The sequence below is a fragment of the Anastrepha ludens genome, chromosome 3 (genome assembly GCF_028408465.1).
Source record: "Anastrepha ludens isolate Willacy chromosome 3, idAnaLude1.1, whole genome shotgun sequence".
NCBI classification, from domain to species: domain Eukaryota; kingdom Metazoa; phylum Arthropoda; class Insecta; order Diptera; family Tephritidae; genus Anastrepha; species Anastrepha ludens.
In genome coordinates this window covers 107363859-107386682 of record NC_071499.1, presented here as the reverse complement: position 1 = coordinate 107386682, position 22824 = coordinate 107363859, and the positions used below count along the sequence as shown (strand labels likewise).

General features: G+C 37.0%; 2 protein-coding genes across 2 annotated transcripts; both read right to left on the bottom strand.

Moving 5' to 3' along the window:
* Positions 1 to 317: 317 nt before the first annotated feature.
* Positions 318 to 584, bottom strand: LOC128857644 (uncharacterized). The gene has a single exon (XM_054093391.1). It carries the CDS (start codon positions 582 to 584, stop codon positions 318 to 320), a length of 267 nt encoding a protein of 88 aa, XP_053949366.1.
* A 6258-nt stretch (positions 585 to 6842) lies between these two features.
* LOC128858727 (uncharacterized) lies at positions 6843 to 7768 on the bottom strand. The gene is made up of 2 exons (XM_054095207.1): positions 7549 to 7768; positions 6843 to 7245 (listed from the first exon to the last, which is right to left on the bottom strand). Exons 1-2 carry the CDS (start codon positions 7619 to 7621, stop codon positions 6848 to 6850), a joined length of 471 nt encoding a protein of 156 aa, XP_053951182.1. The 5' UTR covers positions 7622 to 7768; the 3' UTR covers positions 6843 to 6847.
* Positions 7769 to 22824: the final 15056 nt, after the last annotated feature.

Below are 22824 nucleotides of genomic sequence, written 5' to 3'. Positions count from 1 at the left end.
TCATCTACGCCGCTGGAATTACTAATAGAAGCAACTAATTTAGAACTTTATTTATTGTCAAATAAATTAACATTTTTATTAGTTTAGCGTCAACGTGAACTCCTAACACCTTTAGTTATACCCACAAGTATATAAAAACTTATAAACTCATGCATACGTACATAGGTGCCATACATACCTGGTAGATGCCTGCATAAATAAATATTGAACGCCATTTATAGCTCGCTATCTCTAATAATTTGCGTGATATCTTTATTTACAGTTTGCATCAATATTCTCATGTATGGAATACAATCACCTTTTGTTAGGCAAATTTGTTAGGCATATCCCCCACCACCGCCGCCCCCATAAGGCCCACTGTAGCTATATCCGTTTCCACTGGTGCCGCCGCCGCTACCACCAGGTCCGTAGTATCCGAAACCACCATTTCCTCCTGCGCCACCATAAGGTCCATTCGGTCCATAACCACCATAACCATATCCTCCATTACCACCACCACCACCACCTCCACCACCTCCACCGTACTGTGCTTGACAAATGAAAATGCAAACGAAAAAAGTGGTTAAGAAGAGTACCAACTTCATTGTGAGAAATTTCGCAACTTTTGGGATTGATCGCTCACTTTTATATGCCAACTCTGGAATAATTAAAATGATAATCAGCATCGGAAATGAAATGCTGATTCGTACAGTTGTGGTAATTAAAAGCTTTGATGGTGTGAGTGTGCAATGTGTTACGTTATTCAGTGCTTTAATTTCAATATTCCCTCCCTACACGTTTTTCAAGCAATAAATACGAACATCTAAATAATCAAATGTGCATTCACACATACATACATACTTACGAATACTTACTACTTAGTAGTAAAAGCAATCGATTCTGTGTGCCAAAAGCTTAATTTTTCACATAAATCAATTTTGTAAAACTAATGCGATAAAATTTATGATTCAATACAATGTTTTGCTCTATGAGTACAGCTCTATCAAAGCAAATGACAAAATACCTAGCCCTCATTCGAGTGTGGCTTTAAGGGGGGAGCCTGGTTTATGAGGTCTAAAAATTGCATCTCTTTGCGTTTTGTTTTTTAAGGAAAAAATCAATTCAGCTCTGCAAAGCTTTTTCTATCTTTTAATGAACATTTAAGAAGTATAAAAAAATTTTGTACTGGTTAAAATAAGTTGAAAAAAATGTTTAACATAGAAATTAGTAGAGCGCTGCAGCGCTGGAGTTTCCAACTGGCGTACAAGATACAGCTCGTAATTATTATCTAAAGCAAAAAATTCCAATGGATTTCTAATTATCATGATTTTTTATTCTAGATGAACTAAGAAAACTGAGAGAAATTCCAAAATTTCAACGTTTTGAAGGTTTTAAGGAAAAAAATGGCTTTCTATAAAAAAAAAAATTCACTTCAACTTGGTATAAAAATCTTGAAAAATTTTTTTTAATCTATTTTGTTAGTTCAAATAGAAGAGAATTTAATACTGAAGGGAACAAGCTATGATTCATTTCAAAAGGTTCATTAGTTTTTTTCATTCATGTACACCAATTCAAAGAAATCATAAAAATGAAAAGTCGAGAAAAGAAGATAAAGTTTGTACTACTCGTATAGCTGTCCGGTCACAGCGTAACTACCTAACGCTCGCCTACCTTTGGCTTTGTATCTACGGAAATATTGACAATTAGGCTCTGTAACTTTGTGTGAATATTCTGAAATAGGTTATTATATTAGGAATCGCTTAAAACGAAAAAAAAAAATTTGATTTTTTTGACCTTATAAACCAGGCTCCCCCCTTAAATAAATATGATTCGTTCCTGCTACGTGTTTCCACTTGTACTTAATTCATGGCTTTTCATTTATTTTTCTTTTTAATTAAATAATTTAATAAAAATCTCGAGACTAAAAGCTAATAATTACTTTCAATTAGTACACGTTTATTGAACGAAGTACTGTATCTCTCCTACTCAAGTTGGCGCAAAATGTTCGTGAGATTGGCTTGCAAAAACATAACACTCACGGTCCTCGTCGGTCCGACGGTCCAGACGAAAATAAGGCAGCAGTGCCGGAGAATACATACAGCTTCATTCCCTTGATCTCCATGAGTCATCTTTCTGATGAGAATTGTGCACAATAATTTAAATCAGGGTCTTCAAAGAAAATCCACGGCTGTGGGCACCAAAAACCTCCAAACATAGGGACGTATTTAATACGTCAACAATACTACAATGGACTTTTCTCGCAAAGGGCCTGTTCGCCGATTTTGACTTCATCATTTTCATAGTTATTAGAATCACAAGTAACAAGAAATTCGGGGTTATAGCCTAGACAGACGGCGGCGTAAATCGGAATTACCAGCGCAGTTAATTCTGATTAAAATTGTAGTGTGACAGACGGTTGCTATGCGGAATAGCGAACAGCTGATTTATTTATTGAATAGATTTGTCAGTAAAAAATGGATCACCGGCTACAAATCTGGGTATTAGCTGCTCTGTTACCAAGAAACAATTATTTATTTAAAAAAAATTCTTAAATTGCAATTTTGTCAAAATGCTTCGAATAACGCCACCATCTGTCTACGCTATTAGAAAATTTTGGAGATTGGATCAAGCACACTGTCATACAGTAAACCTGCAATTTCATATTTACCACTACATTTTGTGTGAGTTATAATTGTAATAATAAAATTACATTTATTAGTTATTCATTCGACAGCGGCCGCCGTTGCTGAATGGGTTGGTGCGTGACCACCAGTCAGAATTCAGAGAGTAAGTAGATTTCGATCACGGTGAAAGATCAAAATGAGGTAACAATTGTTTTTTAATAGCGGTCGCCCCTCGGCGCCCCTCCGGCGCCCCTCCGAGTGTATTTCTGCCATTAAAAAGCTGCTCATAAAAGCTGCGACTTAAAACTACAGGTCCCTCCATTTGTGGAACAACATAAAGACGCACACCACAAATAGGAGGAGGAGCTCGGCCAAACGTGTACGCGAAAATTATATAGGTATATAGAGTTATTCATTTTGTAACATATTGCTTACAGTGTCGCGGCACATAGACCAGAATGTACTTAGTCTTGCCATAAATACTGTGACAAATTTTACAATGCATACGGCAAGATCAAAATCGCAGCAAAAAGTTGCGTTATCTTTGGTTTTATTTGCATGTATTGTCTACTCATAAATTATACTCAGTTTCGTGCCAAATTTTGCTGTGAACAATGGAAGGGGGAACTCAGGAAAATCGAATTGCAGTGATTGCATTTCCATATGTGTGGTAAAAGTGCCAGTAAGATTTACGGATTGCCGAACAAACATCTCGAATGTTAGACAGAAAAAGAAGTGGTCACCCTCGCTTGGTTCGAGAAAGAATTCGCAGAAATTCTGTAAGAAATCAGAAAATCCTGTTCAGGGGAATGAATGCATCGACTAGATCCATGTCAGCCAACAAATTAGAGATGATTTCCACATGAAAGCCTTCCGCTTGAAGAAAATTAGGCTCGACAGCTGCAAGCAGCTTCTTAGAAGGCACGCGGCCAACGGACATTTAAATATTATTTTCACAGATGAGACAATTTTCACTGTTGCAGAAGTTTTATTGCGCAAAACGGTAAAATCTATGCTAAAGCTTCTAAAGACGCAACAAATATTACTTCAAGCGTTCATCAAGGCCATCATCGAGCCTCCGTAATTGCTTGTAGAGGCGTTACATTTCTGCGAAAAGTGGGTTAGGACTGGGAAAAAATGTCCCACCAGGATGTCTTAGTAAGCGTAGTGAAGCAGTTGAGCAGTATTTTCTTCAATGGAGAGCGTTGGATCTTCCAGCAAGATTGCGCTCCATCCTATAGGGCAAAAACCCAGCAGTGGCTAAAAACAATATTCCTGGGTCCACAGCTACAGAAGATTGACCGTCTGGAGGTCCAGATCTGATTTGTGGTCAGAATTGGAGAACATGGTCTGTCGAAGGCCTTACAGAAGGAGAGTCTCAAACAATCTTTGGTGCGATCAGCGACGTCAATATCCATGTCCCCCGTGCGTGCTGCAATAGCTGAATGGCCTAATGGTTTGCATGCTCGAGTAAAAGCAAATGGTGACCATTTCGAACGAAAATTTAAATTTTTTTTATATTTTAATATTTGCATAATTATATTAAATAAAACTAACGGACTTGACTTGTAACAGAACTTATGGCAGGACTGTTGTTGTTGTTGTTGTTGTTAAGGTGGTTGAGCATTTCTGAGCTAAAATGCTCCTAATTAGTGACCAGCACCGTTTTACTACCACTATCTCGTGTGATGATGATTTTTTTTTTTTTGTTTCCAAGTCAGATCCATTTGGTGAGGTCCAGGTATAGCAGCAAATCCTTTATCTCGATGTCTGAGATCTCCTTAATTTGCTGTAGGGAAGGCTTACCGAAGGATCGAAGCCGTGCCCTGGCTAGTCCCGGACATTCACATAAATAGTGAATTCCGCTTGACAGCTTCTACAGATAGGATTGAAAGGTAGATTGAGTCTAGCTGCATGATCCTCTACTTTCCATTACCTGTAAGGGTTGCAGTGATGCGTGAAATGTTTGGCCGAGAACATCCTAGCAGGTCATTCGTCCTTTGGATTTTGTATGACGGCCATGTGTTTTTTGTTGTAATACATGTAGGTATTTGCTTCCATCTTCTTTCGGCTAAAGCATGATAGTGTGAAGCAATGAATGTTTTTAATGTGTCCAGTGGGGTGGAGACTGCCACCGCCTCTGCTATGTCTAGTGTCGAACCCTTTCTTGCTAGCTCATCCGCGATCTCATTGCCCCGTATGTTCCTATGACCGGGAACCCATATCAGAGTAATTTCAAACCAATGGCTGAGCATTTTTAGCTCCTTTCTACACTGTAGGACCAGTTTGGATGAAATGCAGTTGGAGTCTAAGGCCTTAATAGCTGCTTGACTGTCTGAGAAGATAGCTACTCTTGCACCAACTTCCTTGTAGATTTTTAGGGATTTGCATGCTTCTCTGATCGCTAAAAGTTCTGCCTGGAACACGGTGGCATAATCAGGAAGACGAATTGATTGAGATAGGTTGAGTGGCTCCGAATGGAAGCCAGCTCCCACACCATAGTTCATCTTAGAACCATCGGTATAAATTTCGATATCTATATGGCAGGACTAAGTATGTAGAACATTTTTGCCCAAAAACGTTTCCCAACTACTGCGATATCTTGGCGAAAACGCCCTCCTCATAACTAACTACGCCTAAGTTTACGGAGTTGTACTCATAAATTGTGATTTTAATTCAAGTGCTGTGTGTAATAAATAATGGGCTCCAACTTACCTGTGCGCTGCTTTCCCATCTCATGTAACCCTGCCTTTGCGTAATGAAGCCTTAAGGGGTTACATGGGTTTCGTCGGGTAAAAAAAGGCCTATTTTCAATATTTTTTTTTTTTTCTATGTAAAAAACTATTGATTTAATTCAAACTTTTTTCTGTCTTATAGATACATATTTAAAGAATATTTTCTGAAATTTTCAAAAAAAAAAAATTAAAACTCCTCCATTGTGACGTCATTTCCGGTGATCCCTCGAAAAAAGGTGCGCCCGCGTTGTCAGCATAACTCCTGGCAGACTCATCAAAAACGTGCTTGAACGCAGGAAAGAAAAAAAAGTAAAAATTGGAATTTTGGCAGACATTTTTCCAAAAAAAATGAAAATTTCGGTCAAATTTGCTTGATATTTTTTTTTTTAAATAGTTGTAATTGAGAAAAAACAAAATCCTTCGTTCAAGCACCAGTAAATAGTATCTCGAACACCTGGGTAAAATTTCATCAAGATCGGTTGAGTAGGTTTCGAGAACATTTGACAACCGACTTTGAAAACACGGTTCCGAGAAAAACGCGTTTAAAGTTTTGAGCAACAATAAAAGTGGCTTGGACCGGATACCTTCCAAAGACTGTATCTTCGAATTTATTATTCGGATCGACTTGAAAATTTAGGATAATATTCCTGAGATGTTGTAGAAATTAATAAGCCAAAGAAAAATAAATCGATTTTTTGAACCAACGAAACGCATGCAACCCCTTAAATCTTTTCAAGCATTTGCTTACTTTCAACGTAAAATCGATTTTTTTTATTATTTCTAATTTGCGAAAGTGCTAAAAACTTTTTTTTAACTAATCTCATTGCAACTGAAGTGAAGACGACAGACAACTCCATTGACAGCCATATACACATATCCACACACTGTCGTACATTACCGTACAAAAGCACGCCACAATCGGTCACCACGACTACTCGTACCTGGCCCTGTACGGTGTGCGCACCAATTAGCATTTGCGGTCAAATACAAACACAAATACAATGAAGCCATGTGTCGCCGCAGCCCACGCGCTTGAGAGTTCAAAATTTTACGGTCGAACTGCGGCTTGACGGCACAAACGCCTGCCTCATGAATTGTCATGCCAAATGCAAATAAATTGAACACTGTAAAGTTCGCAAATCGCACTGGCGTTGTAGACAGAGCTGAGTGGAGTGGAACTTAGTGCCGTGATGTCATTCATTGTCCGTGAGACGCACTGGAATTACAATAAAAAGAGAGCAAAACAATTGCTTACGGTGCAATTATATGTATATTTGTAGGTGTATACATTTTTTACTTGTATTATAATGCATGTACGTAGATCTAAGATTATAGTTTTAGGTACATAAACTACTCTGTAATTACAATCTAGTGCGATCGGCTAGTGAATAATGCAATAAAAATGAACTGATGAAATTCTACATTTGTGTAAATAAATTACAACTGGCATGCCTGCAGCTCGCTATAACTTTTCAATTTTTTTGTTTATTACGACTATTTATAGTCGTTTTATAAAAAACTCGCAAGCATAGCAAATGGCATGATGAGCCACAGCCAATGTGTTTGTGTGCATTTGGCATTCGCTGACGATCTGTAGCGCTGATCATAGTAGCCACCGGGATAGCCGCCGGGTACTCCAGGTGCTCCTGGTGCGCCAGGATATGCGCCAGGCGCTTCTGGCATTCCCGGCATGCCAGCTGCACCGCCACTGTACGCAAAGCGCCGTCCCTGATCGTCTACACCGCCTGCATAGTAGCCGCCATTGCCGCCGGCGCCGCCATAAACGCGACCTCTGCTGTCTACACCGGCATAGCCGAAGCCGTAGTCACTGCCGCCGGGCGCACCAGGTGCTCCTGGCGAGCCCGCCGCTCCGCCCCAACCACCAGCACCGCCCTGACCACCTTGCGCTGCAATAAAAAGTGAAACGTATTGATTAATTGTCAGTGCCCTTGTCGTTTCTAAGAAATCGCTAATAAACATAAAAGTATTTATAGTTGCATTCGCATTGCATATAAATGGCGACGGGTGCAGCGACCGTGTCAACAGGCGAATTACATAGCGCCGCCATTAATTCCAACAGATATTCTGTTGTTAGAAAACAAGTTGTTTACTTGTTAGCGCTCGCCAACACTTTTTATTCACAACACTTTGCACATACTCGTATGTGAATTATGTATGTATGTATGCATGTGTGCATGTATTCAACTCACCTGAGCAAAGTAAGACGCAATTTAATGCCAGCACAATCACGCCCGCCTGTCTAAGCTTCAAACTTGGTTTCATCTTCCCGCTAACACTGACACTAGTCGACTAAACAAACTTGGCCCAGACCAGGCGGCTTTTGCTTGATTTTTACAACGCCACTGGGCATCAGTCACTCTACGTCGTTCAGGTGATTCAGTTCGAAACTTCTCTGCCTCACAAATTTTCTCTCTTTTTTCCCAAAGTTTATTTTGTGACTAAATATTTTGTTATTTACTAAGTAGATAAATACATGGCATGTCTGATTGCCTTCTGAATTGCTCGCAATTTATATGAGTAAATTTCTACATATGTGTACATGTGTATGTGCACGCCAATTTACATCTTTATAAGTGTTTGAATATATAATAAATAAATTACATACATATGCAAACACCTGCGCGTAGATGCATACATAACTTGAAAAATTTTCACAAGTGAATGATTAACACTCTCTCACGCCTTCTGACAAAATTAGAAGGGAAATGAAAAAATAGAATATTCAAGTAAACGACAATTTATTTTGTAACAGAAATTATTATAACTAAAATACATTCTAAGCTCACACATACTTGTATAAATATGTCCATATACATATGTATGTTTTACATATAAGCGAAATGTGATATTTTTCTATGCTCGCTATATACACCAAAGACGGCTTTGCTAAATTGTGTTGAATCTTGGGATAAAATATGGATTTTACGAAATTGAAAGTATTGAAATTCTCACTTGACCTTCACATCACGGGAGCAGGCCTGCTAAGTAAGCGTAGTTATTAGCAGTACAACATTTCTACCACGATTTTGTGTTTACCTATTTCGACCAAAAGGTGTCTTTTGACACCTTTGCGTTTGACTGCAAATACATGTGGAAATAATACTGGCACACAAAAAAAACAAAAAAGTTGTCTGTACACCGGGTGCCACCTATCTACGGCCATGTTTTTCGACCCGCTGAATACGAATTTCAAGTCAGTTTGGGCCGTCCAGCCTTCAATTACGAGTAAATTGTAAAAACCCCAAAAATTTGCGAAAATTTGAATAAAATAGCAAAAATAGCAATAAATGGATAAAATAGCAGAAAATTGCTGCTGAAAAAATTGAAAAAAATCTTTTAAACACAATTAAATAAATTTTTTTGTATTGTTTATTAAAAAAAATACAAGATTAAAATCTGAAAATGCAAAAAACTTGTAAAATCTACGAAAATGACGTATAAAAAGAATTAGAAGAACGATTTTTCTAACTTTCAAACTGTTGTCCGGTGGTATCGAACTCTTTTATTTTCAAATGATCTACGGAGAGGATTTCTCTTTCGTTTGTTATTATCTTTTGGTATATCTCTTTTGAGTGTCCAGCAATAGTCTGCCATCATGTTGATATTCCAATTTCCTTGATACCTAGTCTCCATTTCACTTATGTCTTGATGAAAGCGTTCTCCCTGTTCTTCACTGTACTCCCCAAGATTCTCAGGAATGTAGTCGATGTGAGAATCTAGGAAGTGTAATTTTATATTCATTAAGCATCCTAAGTTTATGTAATTTGTCACTAATTCTTCGACTATTGTCCTGTTATTTTCACTTTTATTATATTATTTCCTAAAAAGTTATGACACACATTTTTTAAGCTTACCCAAGCTGCTCTCTTCGTATCATTCATTTTACCTAATTGTATAGGTCCTGAAATAGAGTTCTAATTTGGGGTCCATTAAAAATTCCTTGTTTTAATTTGGCATCACTTATCGCCGGACTTTTCTCTCAAGTATATTACTTAAAACAAACACCATCCTTGTCCAGAGCTTTGACATATTGTTTCATAAGACCTAAATTGATGTGAAGTGGCGGTAGCAGATAGCTTGAAGGCTGAATTAATGGTGTTCGTATTACATTTTGAGTACCGACATTTAATTGCACTCTCGTAGGCCATTCTTTTTTCACATTGTGATTCTTTCTGTCTCTGCTATCCAACAAACATAGATAGCAAGGATATTTTGTGAATCCTGATTGTTGGCCTAAAAGAAGTGTCGCGATTTTGAGATTCCCGCAAATTTGCCATTGGTGTTCTGAATACTTTATCTTGTCCAATACAATGTCCAAATTTCCATAGGTCTCCTTAAGCTTCGTCGAAAGTGCTATTGGAATTGGCGCTAATATGTTTCCAATGTGAAGCAGGACAGCTTTGAGACTTCTAGTTGATGAATCTATAAAGAGTCTCCACTCATCGTCTTTATAGATATTAGGTTTTAATTCATCAACCAAGCTTTTAACATTGGAACAGTACACCACCGAGTTCTCATCGTCCTTTGTGAAAAACTTCCGGAACTCCTCTTCTCTACTCCGATAGAATTACGAACGATCGAAATTAGATCAAAATACATAAAAAATTATGCTTTCCTTAGATCTCAAAATTTTTTTTTTTTGCCAAAACATCGAATTTTCGCTATTTTTGGATTTGTTTGCAATTTACTCGAAATTAAAGGCTGGACGGCTCAAACTGACTTGAAATTCGTATTCAGCGGGTCGAAAAACATGCCCGTAGATAGGTGGCGCCCGGTGTACAGATAATTTTTTTTTTGTGTGTCGGTGTAATTATTAAAAAAAAACATTTTTTATTTTAATTATAAAATAACGAAATAAATAAACATTACAAACTTTCAGTCTGCAGATATAAAAATTTAATATTCATTATAAAAAATAATAATCATAAAAGAACGCTGTGCAAAAAATAATTCTTTTTTCAATACCACACCTTTTTCTTATGAATGGTTGATCAACTAAACACCTTCCGCATGTATACAAGTATTTCCTACACAGACGGCAAATTCTAATTGCTCTATTATCTGATCAACCCATTACCCTATGATCTGAAAGTACCGGGAATGTTTAAATAAAATAAAACAGAGTTAAATTACAGGCAAATTTATTTTATCTCCTTCAAAATATGAAGCGACAGACATGTGGCAACGTTTAACCCAGTCCTCCAAATTTATTGATGACTCGTGACATTTTTTTTATAATTTCAGCCTTTAATTTCAAGCTTTTGAAGGCTTAAAAACTTTATTTCGCGCATAATTATTATGCAAAGAACTAAAATAATAATTAACGATGACTTGAATTTTTTTCTCATTCTTCATTACTTCTTTTGACTTAAATTCTTTCTTCATAGGTATAATAGTGAAGTCTCTGGTTTTGATGTATACATTTACTGTTAACGTAAGTGAATATTTGTACGTTCGCCAAAACAGATCTTTACATACATACATACATACATATGTATATACCCACATGTGTTCTAAAGCGGTGAAACAATTATTACCTAACTTTTGTTTTGCTTTCATTTTCAATTTTGTTTGTTTTGCCGGTAGCTCCAGTCAGCCGGTTCATTTCAACCAATTCATAAGTATTTATTATTTTTGGTGAGTCATTTTACCTGCCTACCCAACCAGTCAACCAATAAATAGAAATTGTTCGTGCCTTCACATTTTCAGTAAAAGTAAACGAATTAGATAAGCATATATTTAAGTAGATATGTGTGTTTCCACACAATTTTTTTAAGTTTACTTTTTGTTGTAATATAATTTGCCAACGCCTCTTTTAGAGGAGAGGCGAATATGACAAATATTTTTACGTAAAATTGGCCAATCTTGTTTTTAGCTGTGCCCAATTTTTGGTAAACTTGCATTTCTCTAATGACAGATTCGACCCTCTTATTTTCAAATTTCGTCGGGTCTTATTCCTATTGCTTACCAGATTTGAGACGAAGTCGAAAGAAAAATTATAAATAAAAAAGAAATGGATTTTTGAATCTTTTTATTTATTTATTTATTTATTTATTGTCTTTGAATGGATACATTCTTACAGACTATATTAAGCTAATGTACAATAGTTTAGTAGTTACTAAGAAGAGAAGATTTAAGATGATTGATTAAAATGCCATACGGCCATGTAAAATCAGCACCAGAAGAATTGAAAAACATATTTAAATCTGCACATGCCCTAGGAATCGAAGCATTCACCCCATGGTTGGTTCTCGAGAAGCCAATTTTAAAGGTTTCTTACTGTCGGAGCCTCATATTGGGTATGTTAAATTGAATTTTACTTAAAAGGGAATGACAATCAATAGATCCAGAAATGATACGAATAATAAATGGGCACGATAGAATAGATCGTCTGCTATCAAGTGGTTTTAAGTCAATCAATAAACATCGAGAGCGGTACGATGGAACGCAAAACGACGAAAGACTTTCTGAACTCTCTCAATCCGATTAGACAGACCTATTTGGTACGGTCTCCAAATAACAGCGGCATACTCTAATCTTGATCTAACAAAAGCACAATACTCGTACAATGTTTTGAGGGTGTGTGGGTTGGTAAATGCAGAACAATCTCGGCGTACGAATGCTAGCATCGCATATGATCGTCTTATGACGTGGTTAGCATGGCTGGTGAAATTCAGCTTAGAGTCGAAAATAACGCCTAAGTCTTTAATTCGCTCAACGGATTGCAAAGGTAAGCCAGCAATACTATACGAAGTATGCAAAGTATTGTTTGATTTAGCACATTCCCACTTTTAGTTTATAAAGAAGCTAAGCAACTTGTTCTACTAAATCTTTCCAGTTTTTTCTTTTCAAAACATTATTTGTTCATATTTTCGCAACATTCGTGTTAACCTATATTCATATGTACATATGTATTGTACATGAAGAGGAAATCCAAATTTTTTTCCTTAAAATATCTCAAAAGTTATTTAATTGAAAAGTTCGTGTGCAAATCATCAGCATTTTTTTTAAGATTATTTCTATACTATAGATCTGGCGTAGTGAAAAAAAAGTAGATTTTTATCAACAGCCCAGGTTAGGGTTAGGTTAGGTAGTGATGGTTGCCCAGAGAGTGGGCCCACTTGGACGAAGAAGTTTGGTTCATCCTTTGTGATACCATTGCAAGAGGGGGAAAAGAGGTGAAGGAAAAAGAAGACGAAAGGGAAAGGGATGGGGAAGGTTGAGTGTTTGTGGATTACGAACGGTGACTAGTCTACTGTTGTTTTAACCTCTTTATGTTGCTGATGAAGCTCATCAGATTTTTGTTTTCAATACCTGCTATATCAGCAGGCGCTAATATGAGAAAGCATCAAAATGATCGAAAAAATCTACAAAATTGTTTTAATTGGACGAAAAGTGAATTTGCGTGAGTTAGCTGACACAGTAAAGATATCAAATGAACTTGTTGGCTTTAGCATATATTGCTTGAGCATTTGACTATGAAAAAGTTCTGTTCAAAGTGGGTGCTGCGTTAGTTCACTGTTAACCAAAAACAAGAACTTGTAGGGGATTCTGAGCCATGGCAAAACTGCAACTATAACTTCTACAATTTGAATTTCGAACTACTGGGAGTTCGCAGACCTTAAAAAAATGCTCGCCAGTAAGAAATTTTGCTCGAATAAAGAGGTTATCGCTGAAACTGAGGCCTATTTTCAACAAAAGATAGATCGTTCTAGAAAAGTGGTATTGAAATGTTAGAGCGGCACTGCAACGATTACGTGTTTTTTGATGAAAATTACATTGATGAATAAAACTAATTTTGAACAAAAAATAAAGTGTTTTCTTTGTTAGGCCCGGGACTTTTCAGCCCATATGTTAAAACACTCGTATGTGAAAATATATTTTTATTTGATTAGCGATCTTATTAGGAAGAGAAAAATTACACAGTTGCAAAGCTGGGCAATTTGTCATTACTGATGTTTCTTATAGATAAATGATGATAAAATCACCAGGTAGTAGAAGGAATATTCTCCTCCTCACTTTCGTTTTCGATTTGTTAAGTGGGGCGATTGACTCCACGTTACTCGAGATAATTAATTTCAATATTTCTCAGCGAAGCTTACGTCACCATGAGAAAGGGTCTTTCAAAAGACAAGCCTAATTAATTATTTTATCCCATCAGTTATTAATTAGTGAATTAATAATGTAGTATAGAAAGTAAACTACTTTTAAAATTTGTCCAATTGATACGTAAGGATCTTCTACAGGTCGTGCTCCGATTCATGTCAAGAGAATTATAGTAACTACGACAATTCTAAATAAAATTGGATTAATAGAAAAAAATTGAATTCCTTGAAAATTTCTTGTAGGAGTATTAGCTGGAATGAAATTATCTGGGTATCCTAATAAATATGGATTAATTAATAGAAGTTGGTTGGTTGGTTAAAGTGGTGATTCTTCCAGAATCCAACTAGCGCTTCCGCACCATTTTGTTGCCACATCCTCGTTACCAACTTGTTTAACGGTTATTTACAGCATAACTATATCCAGTCCTTTCTGTCCTTCTATAGGGCAGGGCATTCACAGAGGAAATGGAAGATTGTCTCCTTTTTCTCCGGTTGTTTGCAACTGTGACAGTATGTATTGTGAGGGATACCCATTTTGGCGGCTTGTTCTCCGATAGACCAAAAGCCAGTTAAGACTGCCGTTAGTCTCCAGGCGTCCCGTCATTTCATTCTTATTAATGCCGACGATTGCTTGAGATTGTAGGTGGGCCATAAAGTTCTGCTAATTTTGCATTTCGTCTGGACTTTCCACCTACAGTCAGCGACTCGGAGGTATTTTAGGGAAATTGCGCTCTTGACTGCACCTAATGGTGTGAGTACCGATTTTGCAAGAGCGTTATTCATGGCAGATCCCTCTCTTGCCAGTTCATCTGATTTTTCGTTGCCTTCAATGTTCCGATGTCCCGGGACCCAGATTAAGGTAACTTTATGGTTTTCACTCAAGATGGTGAGGCTATTCCTACTTTGTTCCACCACTTTGGAGGTTGTTGTGGCCGAACCCCGTGCCTGGATTGCAGCTTGGCTATCCGAGAGAATAGCGATATTACCCTTAAAAGAGAAATCTGCGATTAGTAGCCTACAGGCTTCCCCAATTGCCAGTACTTCCGCCTGGAAGACACTGCTGGTATTAGGGAGGCGCACAGATTTCCCAATTTTAAGTCTGTGAGAATATATACCAGCTCCAACACCGCAGCCCATTTTACTTCCATCCGTATAGACTGTAGTGTCGAAGTTGTTTAGAGAGAATCCCTTATTCCATTCTTCCTTAGTTGGAAAGAGAGTGGCAAAATTCCTATTGAAAGTTACCGTCGGGACGATGTAGTCAGTTCTCACCGAGATTAAGTGAGTTTGTCGTAATAATAGCCTAGCATGACCATAAGTTCTTTCTCTCCAGCGGCCCGCTTCGTTTAACCTAAATGCACTCATGGTTGCCGTCTTCTTAATATGTAGGTCAATTGGAATAACGTGTGTCAGTGCATTGAGAGCCTCTCTAGGACATGATCTGATTGCACCGACCGTTATTGCACATGCTGATCTTTGTATTCTGCCGAGTAGTTTGGTATTGTACTCTCTCCCTAGAGCCTTCCACCAAACTACCGAACCATACGATAGAATAGGTCGTATAACCGCCTTATACAGCCATAGTGTATGCTTAGGTTGAAGACCCCATCTTCTTCCAAGCATACGTTTGCAGGCATATAAAGCAATTTCTGCTTTCCTTACCCGTTCTTCGACGTTTAACTTCCAGCTAAGTTTGGATTCCAAAATTACCCCTAAGTACTTTGCACTGGTTGATAAAGACAGAGTTTGTCCGTTAATATTTGGTAGGGTAAACGTTGGTACCTTGTATCTGGTGGTGAAAAGCATAAGCTCTGTTTTACGTGGGTTTAAACCTAGGCCACAGCCTGTGACCCAAGAGTTAAGCTCGCCTAATGCCCTTTGGATGATCCCACTGATCGTATTAGGACACAGTCCTGACACCATTAGCACCACATCATCAGCGTACGCCACCGCTTTTACCCCACCTCTATTAAGTTTTGTTAAGACTTTGCTCCCTCCTGTGGGGTGCCTCTGTGGACCTTCTTGGTTATACTGATATTACCCATATTATTGTAGCTTTGATGATCCTGGTTTCTAGCACAGAGATGACCCAATTACTGATGCAATTGCCCACCTCTAAGTCTATCAACGCCCGTTGGATCGCATCTGTACCAACATTGTTAAAGGCGCCTTCTATATCCAAGAATGCCGCCATGGTATAATGTTTGTTCTCTAGAGAGCCCTCTATTGTTCGGATTACCTCGTGAAGCGCTGTCTAATAGAAGTACAGTTGACATTTAAAATTTGAGTTCTTGCTGTTTTCATTGCTTTATTCAAATCTTTTCACCAACCTTTGAAAAAAATCATCAATTTTGGGGTATGTTGTTCCTAAAGATCGACCATTTTTATAATAAGCTTAATATAATTTTTACCCTTTGTTCTACCATCAATATCTCTATCAATACCAAAAAATTACATAAAAAGGAACCGTCTAGGAATTATTCACCACTGATATCTAGACTCCCCTTTTGAAATACCCTTTATTTTCTGGTTGGGGGCTAATTATGAACTAATGAGAACTAATTACGCTTCCATTTCTCCGATTTCTAGAAGTTTGAGAGAATTTAATTCGTATTTAAATTTTGATTTGATTTTTCTGCCACAAAATACTATTTCAAAGTGCTATTAAATGAATTATTTAGCTACTTTTTAAGTTTTCTCAATACTCTGTCCCTGTAAACTGTAAGAAATCTTACATTTTCTACTTTAAACAAAATAAGAGAAGTAAAAGTTTAAATTGTTTTTAATTAAATTCTTATGTAAAATAACACATCCACCAGTTTTTCATAGTCCGTAAGAAATACTGCATTTCCAGATTATTGTTAATTAAAAAAAAATTAAATTAAATTTAAAAAATGTCACCCAAATTCCTCTGCCTGTATGGCACTAACAAAGTGCTAAGGCTTTACTCACTGCTGCACCCATTTTCTGATTGGCACCGGAAAGATGACAAACTCACGCTACTGTTGACTAACAACATGAAAATAAGTTTTTCAACCATTATTTAAAAGTCGGTCTGTTTGTAAATATTACAACATAAACAATGCATTTATTTACGTTTTTCATTTTATGAATACTCCGATAACTGCAGACACCGATAACTGAATTTGTTTATTCTGCAATCATTTTTGCTTGTGCGATATTAAAAACCTTTTAAGCACTCAGAATCGATCCATTCACTTGAGAGCTAAATACTGTTTTGTCATGTTTTGATATTATATTTATAAACTCATCAAAGAGAAAAAAGCAAAATAATAACAACAACGCAAATAGTCTGATGCGAGTATAGGAGAATAAGTGGCCGCACACGAGTCCAAAGAAAGAAGTTGATAACCGCGCAGCTTAAAATCCCGAAATTGCTTGCATTTTGCATGCAAACAAACCTTGCCATACATACATACATACACGTGTGCATATGTACATGATATTTATTGACTGCGCAAATGCAATTAAGGGAACAAAGCACCTTTCACAAAGCAAAATCCAATTCATCTTTTGTCATTCAATATTTATTCAATAAACTTTTTTCAAGTGTTTTGTTTTTTAGTTAAATTTTAATTGGTAAAATTTCAATAATGTCAAATCATTTGTTTTAATTATGAATACTTCATTTATCATTAAAGGGTTAAGCCACTCTAAAGTCCGTAAATAAAAGCTTTTTTCCGATTTTCTTTTTTGCCGGAAAGCTGAAATTAGAAAAAAGATTTTTTTTTCTTAAATCACGGGCTATACATAGTAATTTTTTAAAGGCCATTGATTTCGAATTGTTAGCTGTACAGCGTTTTGGCAAGGCATCTCTGTTTTTCGAAGGTCCGTGGGCGAGCGTGGGCTCTTGTAAATTTTATATTGGGTGGAGTCACAAACGTTGTATTTAGTTTTTGTTGTATTCTTGTATTTATTTTATTATAAAACGTAATTTAATTTATTATAATATATAAATCTAGTATTTTAGCCGTAATAAAAACTCCGGAAAACAAATGCACTTAGTAAGCTAAGCTGCGCGAGCAAGAGCAACACCTGTTTTGCAGCGGTCAGCCAACGCTGTCCACCCTGCATGATTGAATTATAGAAGGTTAGGTAGGTAATGACCATGATTCAATGATAAAAGGTTTGCTAGTAAGCAGCTTTCTCGTTCTTTCTTGACAAATCGGCTCCCTTAGGAAGACACTGGGTTGCTAGCTCTAGAAATGTTTATCAAAAGTGGAAGAAAAGTAAAATTTGTAGTAAAAAAAGTTTGCTTTGAAAAGGGTTTTTAAGCACAAGAACTTGCTCGGTATGTCCATAACCAAAACGATATGGAAAACATCTTGTCATACAGCCTAAATCAGGATATGGTAGCGCATCTTTTTGGGGCAATGAACGTGAAAGATGGACGTTTTGACAATTTGAGACCGATGCCTTTCAAATATAGGTTGGGAAAGTACTTACTAGGTTACTTTAAAAATACATAAGTTACCAACAAGAGCTCATTTAGCAATATGTAATTAATCACAGATTCCGGATGGCAGATGATGTTTATGAGGAGCTTTTTTATGGCAGAAATACACTCGGAGGCCGCCGAAGAGCGACCGCTATTACAAACAACATTTCCTATCGTTTGGTGTTTCAGGCTCGGGCCTTTGAATCATTGCACTTCCAAATGGTAATCGTAGTCACGCAGCAAGCTTTTCGGCTACGGCAGCTGCCGTCGATATAATTATAATTAGTTTAAATAAGTGCAGGTAGTTTGTTAAGTATTTATGAATATAAGAATATTCTTGACTGGGTGGTCAAAACTCCAAATTTACGTGGGCAAGGCATGGTAAAGTAAAGCGCCGTGAGAATGTTCAAAGTTTGTTTTTAGTCAACCAAATTCATGATGAATTCGCTTCTTCTATAAAAGAATTCAAGGTGATAATACTTAGGTAACATAATAGTGCGATAGTTCGTGATCAGTTTTGAATTTAAAAATTAATTCACAAAATATAATTCTGGCATTAAGTTAAACCATTTTTTTTTTAATATCATACTTGGCAATTTCCGTTTATACTATATATTTTTTTATAATAAACCTAAAAAAGATCTATTCTGCTACCATTTTAAGCAAAAAGTTATTTATATTTATATATATTTCCATTTTCTTCATCCTTTTTAAATGCGACCTTTTGTAAGGGGGCCAAAACCAGCAATCATGGCCATTGGCAAGCACCTAAGCTCTGCTCACCGCCGATTACCAAACGGAATGTGTTCTTTTCAAAAGCGCGCAGACTTTTTATAGGCAAATGCAATCCTATTATATTAGAAAATTCAAATTTAAAGTTTGAAAAAAGACATCTAACTAGCAGTCATTACAATTTTAGGGCATTGCCATATATGTAAGAAACTTTAAATTAAATCTTAACAAGTAGAAGGTATTGCCGTATAGAAATAAATACATTAATACTTATAAAATATAAGTATGCTACAGTATTTATTTATTTTTTACAATTATATGTATGTACATATATAACGATGACCAGAGAATTATGCAGGATTTGTTAGATAGATTACATTTAGTGGTAACAACCTTCCATCCTGGCATTGAAAAATTATCGCGGCAGCACAACACAAAATATTTCCATTTATATGATTGCCAGGGAAGCATCAGAGGAACGCCATGCAAAATGAACACCAATTTTCGACAACATTTGTGACACAAAACAGTGTCATTTGCAAAGTGCATCGATGGTTTGGCTGAGTATCGCTTCAAATGCGATAATACAAGAGTAAAAGTAAGTAAGAATAAAAGTATAGCTGATTGTGGAAATATTTCGAATAGAGCCCGTTTAAAGCTCCAGAATGTCAGTAAAAATTAAAAATTATTGAATGATAATCAACATGATTATCTTGTGAAACTACAAGTCTTTGTGCGCTTTGGCCTGCCGCACGTGGGACCTCTATACATCTCGACCGCTTTCGAGTTTTTTTCCAATTCCTTAGCCTAAGTTTATCAGCAATAGTCTTCTAGTTCGTCGGCCTATCTTGTTCTTGGTCTACCTCTTGCTCTAGCGCTGAACGCTCTAGCTTTCCAATTTTCTTCTGCGCCGTCGTACCGCTCATTCTTGTTATATGACCCAGCCATCTTAACCGGTGCGCTTCGATGAAGCGTACCACATTTTCTCCATTTATAAGCTGGTCTTGCTTGTCGTTCCACCTTATACGCTACTCGCCGTGCACTTTGATTACTCAAAAAAAACTTTCTGAATATTTTTCGTCCGAAGGTTTCTGGTTTTGCTTTATCTACGTCAATTAGTGTCCACGATTCAACTCCATGGTCTAATGATGGTTTTGTACAGAATCAATTTGCACTGTTTGTTTAGTAGTTTTCGATTTGAAGGGTTTCGTTAGTGACGCGTTCGATCTGTTAGCTGCTCGAATTCACTCATCGATGGTGAGGCTTGCTGAATTGTCTCTACTCAGTTTTTAATTTAAGTAATTTTTCTGGATGTTATCATATATTTCGTCTTATCTTCGTTGATTTTAAGGCCAATTCCACCAGCTATAATTTCAATATCCGCGAAGGTTTTGGGTAGGGCTTGGATGTTTTTGCTGACAATTCTTATGTCATGGGTATTTCTGTGGTATATTAGGTGAAGTTCAAAATAAAGAAGACTGGCGTCATAAAAATGTTTTTGATGGCGCCATGTTTTTGATGGTTGCATCCCTAGCTGACTTCCAATGACAGCTAGGTGACATTCGGTTCAGTGGAAGCGAAGTTATTGCATCTAAAGTGTCAGTATGTTTGTGTCATCGGTACAAACATGAGTTTTGTACAAATTTTGTTTTAAAATCGTTGTTTGTTTTACCGAAACATTTGAGCTGATGCACAAAGTTTAAGACGATGGTTGTTTATCTCGTGCCAGAGTACATGAGTGGCTTACACGTTTCAGAGATGTTTGTGAGGGCATAAATGACAATGAACATAACCAGTAACCACCGAAAGCTACATCTAAATTGTTCGTAAATTTGTCAAAAATGAATCGAAATCATCTTTGAAATTTATGGAATCGGATTTGAATATCTCCAAAACATCGATTTATCGCATTTTAACTGATCTTTTGGGCTTTGAGAGAAAGATTTGTGCACGTTTCATTCCGCAAAAGTAAACTGAGGACCAAAAATTTGCTCATAATTCAACATTCCAAAGACCTCATAAAAGAGGTGAGAAAAGACGGGAACTTTCTTTGCAACATTGTAACTGGTGATTGCACGAATAACGCGAAGTAAGAAGCTGGCGCTTATTGCATGACAATGCACCTGAAACACTATTTCGAAAAGCTTTTAGATCGCGCAAAATAGTGTATCGAGGCCAGAGGGGACAATTTTGAATAACTAAATTCGAAGTTATCAGAACAAAGCTCCTGGCGTTTCTATTTTAGCTTTTAGTTTTTTAGTTTATTTTGGTCTTCACTTTGTACGCAGATTAAAAAATTCGTTCGACAATTGTTACTTTTAAAGTGGCTTGAGCTTTACCGACACATATCTTACTTTGACCTATGGAATGTGATACATACTTACCAAGATGTTCATGTTTAATATATATATATAAATGAATCGAAATCATCTTTGAAATTTATGGAATCGGATTTGAATATCTCCAAAACATCGATTTATCGCATTTTAACTGATCTTTTGGGCTTTGAGAGAAAGATTTGTGCACGTTTCATTCCGCAAAAGTAAACTGAGGACCAAAAATTTGCTCATAATTCAACATTCCAAAGACCTCATAAAAGAGGTGAGAAAAGACGGGAACTTTCTTTGCAACATTGTAACTGGTGATTGCACGAATAACGCGAAGTAAGAAGCTGGCGCTTATTGCATGACAATGCACCTGAAACACTATTTCGAAAAGCTTTTAGATCGCGCAAAATAGTGTATCGAGGCCAGAGGGGACAATTTTGAATAACTAAATTCGAAGTTATCAGAACAAAGCTCCTGGCGTTTCTATTTTAGCTTTTAGTTTTTTAGTTTATTTTGGTCTTCACTTTGTACGCAGATTAAAAAATTCGTTCGACAATTGTTACTTTTAAAGTGGCTTGAGCTTTACCGACACATATCTTACTTTGACCTATGGAATGTGATACATACTTACCAAGATGTTCATGTTTAATATAAATGCATAATCAATACCATGTCCATTTCTGCGATTAGTTTCCTTTGCATAATGCGGAAGAAACGTTTAAAATGTTTCAACTACATACATACACATATATATCGATGGTTTTCGAGAAAAGTGGCATAATTCAAAAATACAAAATACTGAGTTGGGTTAGTTTTCTAGATAAGTGACGCGCCAATTCGATCACCTGACAAAACGACACTAACGCCATCTCTCAGAATTGCTTCAAGATTCGCTCATGACGCTTTTCCAGATAAAAATATATAAACTCTGTAGTTGATTTTTGCTTTTAACGGCAAAACTCCGAATTTGAGTTAATTTTGAGTTGTGTCGCTTTTCTCGAAAACCATCGATATATACGTGTCGTCGCCGCAATCGCCTATCATAACCGCTCATCGTTTTCAATTGACTCTCAACCTTCTTCTTGATTGGGGCCGATTACGTGATTTTGGCCGAGTTTAACCTTCCCCTTCCTCTGCTACCCCCGGCTGGTACCGCATCGAATACTTTCAGAGCCGAAGTGTTTGTATCCATTCGGACGTAATGATCCAGCCAGCGAAGCCGCTGTATCTTTCGCTGCGCTATGTCCATGTCGTCGTAAGGCTCATACAGCTCATTATTCCATAGACTACGATACACGCCAACGCAACTTGCAATGGTTCAAAACTCTTCCGCAGAATCTTTCACTCAAATACTCCAAGCGACGCTTCATCGGATGTTGTCATCGTCCACGCTTCTGCGCCATACGATAGAACGGGCACGACGACAGCCATGTAGAGTGTGAGTTTTGTTGGCTAATAGAGGACTTTACTGGGCAATTGCCTACTTAGTGCAAAGTAGCACTTGTTGGCAAGAGATTCTACGTTGGATAAATACTAGTATTTATTTTTGTTATAAATCATTCTGAGTCCAGGACAGTAATACAAAGCATATGCGACTGTTGGTTTTTAATTGTACTTCTTAGTTGGGTGGCAGATATCGATATTAAATTGTTGGCATATAAAATTTAGACTGATAACAGTATAATTGAAGACGAAGCGCTTCAGAAGTTTATACTGCTTTTAACAGGATTTTTATTGACTGAAGGGCTGGTTACTGGATTCCCAAATTTAGTTGGTTAGTTGCTGGTTTTTCGCAAATTTAGAGAGCAATCATTCCGAAGAAAATGGAGAGGCGAAAATATG